Source organism: Phoxinus phoxinus, assembly GCF_949152265.1.
Source record: "Phoxinus phoxinus genome assembly, chromosome: 4".
NCBI lineage: Eukaryota > Metazoa > Chordata > Actinopteri > Cypriniformes > Leuciscidae > Phoxinus > Phoxinus phoxinus.
In genome coordinates, this window is record NC_136879.1 from 5,616,189 (window position 1) to 5,625,041 (window position 8,853).

Here is an 8,853-nt window from a genome sequence, read left to right on the forward strand (position 1 = left end):
CAGACATTTTCTGTTTATTTACAGTGATTATTGAAATTATCACAGCAATATTAAGAATTATCACAGCAAGTGAACAAATAGTTTTAGTGTATTTCATACTAACTATGGTTGTGATGAACAGACTATTGTGAAGAAAGAACCGTTACAAAGCTTGGCAGGCTTTGCTTTTCAGCTGCGAGTCGAGTTAAAAGCCAGAATAAAGCTTTTGTAAAAATGCTGACGTGAACTGTGCTCTCTGTCCAACCGTCTTTCTTTTAACACAATAGTCCTCACTGACTGTCACACTTTCTGCATGCATTTTGTGTGTGTCAGCACTTTTTTTATGACCAAGAACTTCAGTAGCTTTACTTCCTTGAAAGTTGGAAGACTTTAGGAAGGCTTTTCTTTGTTTAAATGACTTTATGAGTTCATTAGTGAAACACGGCAGGAGATATTCAGCAGAATGTCCACGCTGCTCTTTTCCACGTTGTGAAAACGAGACGGCAAGCAGGAGCCGTCAAGCTCAAAAAAGCAAGTGTAAGCCACCATGCAGCAAACATCTTCCCTTCCGCCACTGCCGCTTATGCATATTCATGATGTGATTATTCATAACTCATGAGGCATGTGGAAAAACATCAAACCAGCCGCTACAGTGGAGGGGAAAAATGTATAGGGTTCAGTATCGCAAATGTTGCATTCGAGTTTGAATTGGTACATGAAAAAGGATACTGACTTGAACAATTATTTTTTAGTTGTGTGAGGCTATGGGGTCTCAGTACTTCCCAGCACGATCCACGCTTTTCCAGAAGGAGCCGAGTGGAGTCACGTACCGTGTGCCTGCCCTGATCTACGTTCCTCGTTCCAGCTGTTTCTTGGCCTTCTGTGAGGAGAGACTGACCCCGGCAGACGCTCAAGCACATCTGCTGGTCGTGCGCAAAGGCAGCTTTTACAAAACCTATGTGGAAGTAAGATGCGTTATAACATATGTCAACACTATTATAACTAATAACCCTCTTGTGCTCTTTACGTGTCCGTAAAAAATGTCTGATTTTTTTTTGTTTGTTTTTTTGTGAATGCTATATTTTAGTTTGATAATGTTTTTTATTTTTTATACAAAATTTTATACAAAATTATATTTACGCTGTATTTATAATCCATTTATTCACTTTTTGAGCATAGACCTGAAAATTTAAATTTCAACTTAAACCGTCTTAAATCTTGAATGCTTTAGAGTTCATTTTGATCTCTTTTCAAAGACGACACTTGGCAGATTATTGCTGAAGTGAAAACCGTTTTAAAAAGTGAAAAGTAACAGAATTTTACATGTATTGTTATGAAAAATGCACAAAAATACCATTAATACTAAATAACATTTACTCTAAAACTGCAAGAAAATCAAAGTCATAAATCTAAACAAGTTGTGTTCCAAGTTTGAGCTTGATATCTCAAAAAAAAGAGCTTTCAAGTAAGATTTTGTTTTGCTGTATTATCAATCGCTTCCACTAGATGATATTCGTCTCCCATTCATGTCCAATGCGCTCATTAATAAGCACGAGGAGCACAAGTGACAATTTTTTACAGGACCATTTAACCTGTTCAAATCATGTCCATGATTTTTTTTGTGTTCACACAGCTAGTGCCAAAACCTTTAGCAAGTTTCGTACAAATCCAACGAAGTAAAAATTATTTTAATTTTTTTAAGTAAAAATGTATAGATTATATGTTGTTTTATGATCAAAACAGCATCTTCTCTCTCTCCTCAGTGGAAAGACTTGGAGGTGTTGAGTAGCGCTCGACTGGAGGGCTACCGCTCAATGAACCCTTGCCCCGTTTATGATGAGTTTACGGGCACCATCTTCTTGTTCTTCATCGCTGTTCTGGGTCACACCTCTGAGTCTTACCAGTTAATTACAGGGAAGAACGTGACCCGGCTTTGCTATGTGTCTAGCAGTGACCAAGGGGACACCTGGAGCTCCGTCACAGACCTCACCAAGACGCTCTTAGGGGACACCATTAAAGGTAAAGTCTGATAGAGCATTTCCTCTGTCCGGATACAAAAAGCCAATGTTAAAATAGTCTCTCTTAACCCAGATTAAAAGGTATAGTTCGCCCAAAAATGATATTTCAGTCACTCTTCTGTGGAACACAACTGGAGTTTTTTCAATGAATGTCCTTGTTGGGTGAATTCAACACAATAGCTGTACATTTTGGTTCAAATAATGTTTCACATCTTCATTTTTGGGTGAAATATTCCTTGGTGAGATTGTAAACGGTGAAATGTTGTTTGTTTGAGCAGACCATCATGTCAACTGGTGACACATGGTGGGACTTTGTGTTTGTCCGACCAATTACATTTTTTTTTCACTTCCTTTTGGTGACGCCAGTGGATTCAGAAACTATAGACTGCAGTCTTAACCCCAATTCTCACCGCACCGTCAGACACAGTCTAGGGTTGGGTATCGTCTGAATTTTAACGATTCCGATTCTTATCGATTTCCTAATATCGATTCCAATGAGGTAAAAATAAACCTTAGATATCATTCACATTTATTTTAAGTCTTATTGTAAAACACTTCATTGTGGCTGAATACTATGAACAAATATCAACAAGCTAAAGAACACTTTTGATAACAATTTATTTCGATAGTCTTTAGACAAAATTACTTTAGACAAGTCAACTTATTCTCCCGAACCCTAACCCCTAACCCTAACCGAACAGTCTACTGACAGTCTACTACACACTACTAATACTCTAATGAGAGTTAGTTGACATGTAGCTGAAAAGTTATATGTCTAAAGAACGGCTAAAGTGGACTATCGAAGTAAAGTGGAACCGAACTTTTGCCTATGGTTAAAAAATACCGTAGAAAAACAACTAATTAAAATTCCAACCATTATTAAAGACTCAGTAATTAAAAAAGAACAAACAAAACATGATCACTCGCAGCAAATAAATACAACTGAACAAATATATGTTTGACATAATCAGTTTTAAGATATTCGGGTACACAAACTAATCAAAGGTAAAATAACACTGCACTATATAAATAAAATATAAGTTACAGATATAGTTACAAAACGTATTCAGGCAAGAACAGCGAGTGGATTTTTAGTGGTTTCCAATTCCTGACCTCAAGTATTTCCGATTCCCAACTCTAACACAGACGGATTACAGCACGTCACTTCTCGGACATCCTAACGCAGATTCAGCATGTTCAATCGGCGAAAACAAAACCCAACTAAGTGTCTGTCGGTACGGTGTGAATTGGCCTTTAATTTCCACATGTGCACTGCTTTGTTTGATATTTTGAATGAACATGTTTTTAAAATAATTAATAAATGTGTGTGTTTTATTGCTGGCAGAGTGGGCCACTTTTGCTGTGGGTCCAGGTCACGGAACACAATTAAAATCTGGAAGGCTGATAATCCCAGCCTACGCCTACCATATCGACTGCAGAAATTGCTTCGGCAGGAAGTGCAAGACTTCGTCTCACTCGTTTTGTTTTTATAGTGACACGCATGGAAATGTGTGGCATTTTGGAGAGGCGCTGTCCGCGCCAGAGAGCGTGGAGTGTCAGATGGTGTCGGTAGATGAGGAAGACGGACTCAACATTTTGTACTGCAATGCCCGGAGTGTATCAGGTTGCCGGGTACAGGCCGTTAGTTTTGATAATGGAGCCGTTTTTCGCGACGGTCAGCTGGTGCAGAAACTAGTGGAGCAGAAAAATGGTTGTCATGGCAGTGTGATTGGATTTCCAGCCCCAGTCTACCAGCTTGGGCAATCCCAACACTTTCTGAGACAGTTGAGGTCCATCTACAGCCCACTAGCCGTCAGCATATCCCCGGCTCTGACCTCTTCACAGAACTTCCTCCCTCCAACATGGGTGGTTTATTCTCACCCCTCGCGCTCCAACGCCCGCCGGGACCTGGGAGTTTACCTCAGTCTTCTGCCACGAGACCCAGACAGTTGGTCAGGACCGTGGATCATATACGACGGCCCTAGTGCATACTCAGACTTGGCTTATGTTGAGCTGATGTCTGCTGATGCCCCGGCGGTGGCCGTCTTTGCCTGCCTGTTTGAGAGCGGCACAAGGACGGCTTATGATGAGATTTCCTTCTGCATCTTCACACTGTATGAGCTAATCGACCACCTTCCACACAACAACCAACAAAGAAGAGGGTTCAAGAAGAGGAACAGAATCTGGGAGCGCTGCTTTGTCTGCTGATGCGTAACAGTCAAATTCTGAAGAATTGAAATGCTGGCTATCTATCTATCTATCTATCTATCTATCTATCTATCTATCTATCTATCTATCTATCTATCTATCTATCTATCCATCCATCCATCTATCCATCTAGTCCTTGATTCGGATTGGTTGAGCCGCGTTCGAAGCCGTTGTAAATTTCTCATCAAACACACACCTGTATGTTTAGAGTTAGAGTTACACTTTATATTAGAGTTACACAAACACACACCTGTGAGCGCATTACATTAGTGTTACACAAACACACACCTGTGACCGCATTACATTAGTGTTACACAAACACACACCTGTGACCGCATTACATTAGTGTTACACAAACACACTCCTGTGACCGCATTACATTTGTGTTACACAAACACACACCTGAGCATATTACATTAGTGTTACACAAACACACACCTGTGACCGCATTACATTAGTGTTACACAAACACACACCTGTGAGCACATTACATTAGTGTTACACAAACACACACCTGTGAGCGCATTACATTAGTGTTACACAAACACACACCTGTGAGCACATTACATTAGTGTTACACAAACACACTCCTGTGACCGCATTACATTAGTGTTACACAAACAGACACCTGTGAGCGCATTACATTAGTGTTACACACACACACACACACCTGTGACCGCATTACATTAGTGTTACACAAACACACACCTGTGAGCGCATTACATTAGTGTTACACAAACACACACCTGTGACCGCATTACATTAGTGTTACACAAACACACACCTGTGAGCGCATTACATTAGTGTTACACAAACAGACACCTGTGACCGCATTACATTAGTGTTACACACACACACACACACCTGTGACCGCATTACATTAGTGTTACACAAACACACACCTGTGAGCGCATTACATTAGTGTTACACAAACACACACCTGTGACCGCATTACATTAGTGTTACACAAACACACACCTGTGAGCGCATTACATTAGTGTTACACAAACACACACCTGTGAGCGCATTACATTAGTGTTACACACACACACACACACCTGTGAGCGCATTACATTAGTGTTACACAAACACACACCTGTGACCGCATTACATTAGTGTTACACACACACACACACCTGTGAGTGCATTACATTAGTGTTACACAAACACACACCTGTGAGCGCATTACATTAGTGTTACACAAACAGACACCTGTGAGCGCATTACATTAGTGTTACACAAACACACACCTGTGACCGCATTACATTAGTGTTACACAAACACACACCTGTGACCGCATTACATTAGTGTTACACAAACACACACCTGTGAGCGCATTACATTAGTGTTACACAAACACACACCTGTGAGCACATTACATTAGTATTACTTCGCTACTGCCGTTTGTGATGCTTTGTTGCTGCATGTGTTGCTTAGCAACCTCTTTGGAACTAAATTGTTTGGCAGAGGAATAAATGTGTTATAATAACGTTATATTTTTGTTGCTGGTGTTTGTTTTATTAATGAAATATTTATATAAAAATTATTAAATATTTATATTTCTAATGAAAATACAAGTGAAGAAGAAGCAGAAAGAAGTGATAAGCATTGCTTATGTAGTCTTTGGGAGAAAAAAAATCAATTTTTTAATGAAAAATTCAAGTGTTGATAAAATAAATAATACATTAAACTAGAATAAAATGTTTTCTTTTGTTTAAAATCAGAGGCTCTGTTTTTTCAGTTTTTTTTAAAACATATTGTATGTTCAAATATAACAGATATAACAGAATATTCTGTTAGAAAGAGTTGGCTGTTAAAAACCGCTGTTCATCTTTGGGACAGAAATTAAGATATTAATTAAGATATTTTTGATGAAATCCAAGAGGTTTCTTACCACCCATAGACTGCAACATTATTACCACTTTCAAGCCCCGGAAAGTTAGTAAAGACATCGTTAAAATAGTCCATGTGATTACAGTGAATCAGCCTTAAAGGGATGGTTCGGAGTAATTTCAACCTAGGGTCATTTGCACCATGACCTCGAGCCAAACATTTTCAATAAAAAAGGAAATAAAAGCAGATCATCACATCAGTCAATCAGCGCTATTGTGGCTGCGGTGTCATGTGACAAGCAATGACGCGTCACCATGGAAACAATAAAGTGATAAGTTAAGTAAGGGTCGCTTTGAAAAACTGACAGGGGTCAGCCAGAATATTTTAAATGTACGTGTAAAAAGGTTAAATAGGCTGTGTTAATTTTTTTACACAAGTAGGCTACAGCACTTTTTAAACTTAATATTTTAAGTGCAGTACCGTTTTTATTTAACTTTTAGGTGCAATACATTTGAATTGAATAATTATTTAAGTTTTTTTTATATACCTGTATGTAAGCAGCACAGTGTTACAGTTTTTCTCGATTGCTTAAACACATTTCTTGAAACTATGCCTCATATTCTCAAAACAGTAAACACAAATCCATAACGTCTCACCCAATTCCCCAAACGTCCTATTTTCAGGTCAAAATGAAGCTCTACACTCAAAACCATTCACTCTTGCTGAAAAACCAAACTTTGTCCTCAGACTGGACACACAAGCCATCAAAATCAAACACACTACAACATAGTCTTACACACTGGAGTAATAAATTCAAAACAACATTTCCATAACTGGTAAGTTATGTTGCTCGTGGTTCCCCTCCTCACAAACTTTTCACATGATGAACACAAAAGACACAATCAATGGATACATTGGCATATTTTTATTCATTCATGTACTCTTGTAAAAGTACTTTTTTTTTTTTTTTACTCCTCTAATTTATTTTATTTTATATTTACTTACGTAAGATATGTGTGTGACCATCATATGACAGTAAAAGAGCACACACAAACCTTATTCAAATATGGAATTGTACTGGAATGGTAAAGAGTGTTGGTCGTGACAGGAGGGCCTCCACTAAAGGATAAAATATGATGAACAAGTCTAAGAATGTTCCACGTATGGTTGAAAAACCATCATTGGCCTGGAAAGATAACTTTCTGGGAGTCAAGTCTATAAAGGAGGAAGGATGCTCTCTGTGGTAGCAATTAATGTTTTTCATTAATTATTTAGCTATTAACTTTCTTAGAGATTGTAGTAAGCATCTGTTTCTGTTCAGGGTATGTATGTATGTTCCTGCAGAGCTCACATTCCAGCGGAACAAATGGTTTAGCAGCTGCTGGGAAGGGATAACAATTAACATTTCTTGAAAGACGGGTTATTTATCCATATGTAAAGACCTTCTTATCTCACGAGTGTGAAGAAAGCAAACCGGGGGGGGGGTCGAGGGTCATTGTCTTCAGGAGGAGGCAGAGGGGCCGTTTGACCATAAGATAATACCTTTGATCTCACAGATGTAAAGACAGTAAAGCCCAAGGAGGGGAGAAATAGAATGTCAATTGTATTTCTAGAAAAGCCAGCTAGATCTGGTTTACTGGGTGAGCGGAAAAGTACAGGAGAAACTTGTAAGAGAAGGGGGGGTATAAAAGACTAGCTATGCTCTGTGTGATTAGGTTCTGTTCCTATCACAGAGGTAGCTGCTGTGGTATATTTTTTGTGAACAAGCCTCTTTCAAAAGAATAAAACATCTTTTGAAATACAATTTGAATCTTTGTCTCTTATCTGTGATGCATTTTTGATAAATTATTGTTTTTGCCACAACACTCTCCCTGTCACACTCTGTAGCCACTCTGTGTGACTGTACGACTGCTGGCATTTTCTTGCTAGAAAATAAACCTCATCAAAGACAATGGGAAATGTTTGCCTCTTATTCAGTGATAGAATTTTTTTTGCCAGCACACCTCCCTGAAGCTTCTGATGATGGAGGTGACTGTGAAGTGTCTCAAATTTTGCCCAGCCTCCCTCATAGTCATACCATGGACAAGGACATGGTCAACTAGAGTGGCTTGAATTTCATCCGAGACCACTTGTCTTCTTGCCCTTCCCCTTACCTTTCCTCCTCCTCCTATCCCTCCTTGACTTTTTTCTTCATGTCTTTCTGGATCTATTGTTCCAAAAACTCAATAAACTGATTTGGGCCCTTTTATCTATCTATTGAAGGATCTGATTGATGTGTGTTAAATTTTGACTCTTAGTGTTTTCACCTGGGCAATTGTGTGCTAACTGAGCTAAAGCTGTGCTGACTTGAGTGAACAATACTGAATACTAGTGCTTTCTAAATGACCACATGGTGTAGGCAATGAGAAATGAAGGGATTTGTGTTTATAGTTTAGTGAAATGGGTGTGCTTTTTGATAAATGGCATTATGGTTTTGAAATTTTAGTTCAAAAGCCTGGTTATAGTGTTTAAGCAATCGAGAAAAACTGTAAAATTCAAACTGTGTTTTTACAATGTGTAAAGTGGCCGACAATAATAAATATTATTAGAAATAAAACTGCCTCATTTTTGAGCTGTGCATAAATGTAGCTGAATAGTTACGCCTACTATGCCACTGTATTTTCATATTGGTCATTATGGTGGTACTTGGAGTGGCAAAACATTTCTGAGGTGGTACTTGGTGTAAAAAGTTTGAGAACCACTGCTTTAGACCAATTGATCTGGGGATTGTGCTTTACAAGCCATGGATGGTCCAAACCAACTGGGGTAAAAGGGG

The 8,853-nt window shown here is 38.7% G+C and overlaps 1 protein-coding gene across 1 annotated transcript; it reads left to right on the forward strand.

Annotated features, from left to right (window-relative positions):
• Nucleotides 1–743: 743 nt before the first annotated feature.
• neu4 (sialidase 4) lies at nucleotides 744–4,205 on the forward strand (the record flags this gene model as incomplete). The annotated part of the gene is made up of 3 exons (XM_079610741.1): nucleotides 744–944; nucleotides 1,743–1,998; nucleotides 3,343–4,205. The coding sequence occupies 3 exons, from the start codon at nucleotides 744–746 to the stop codon at nucleotides 4,203–4,205; spliced, it is 1,320 nt and encodes a 439-aa protein (XP_079466867.1).
• Nucleotides 4,206–8,853: the final 4,648 nt, after the last annotated feature.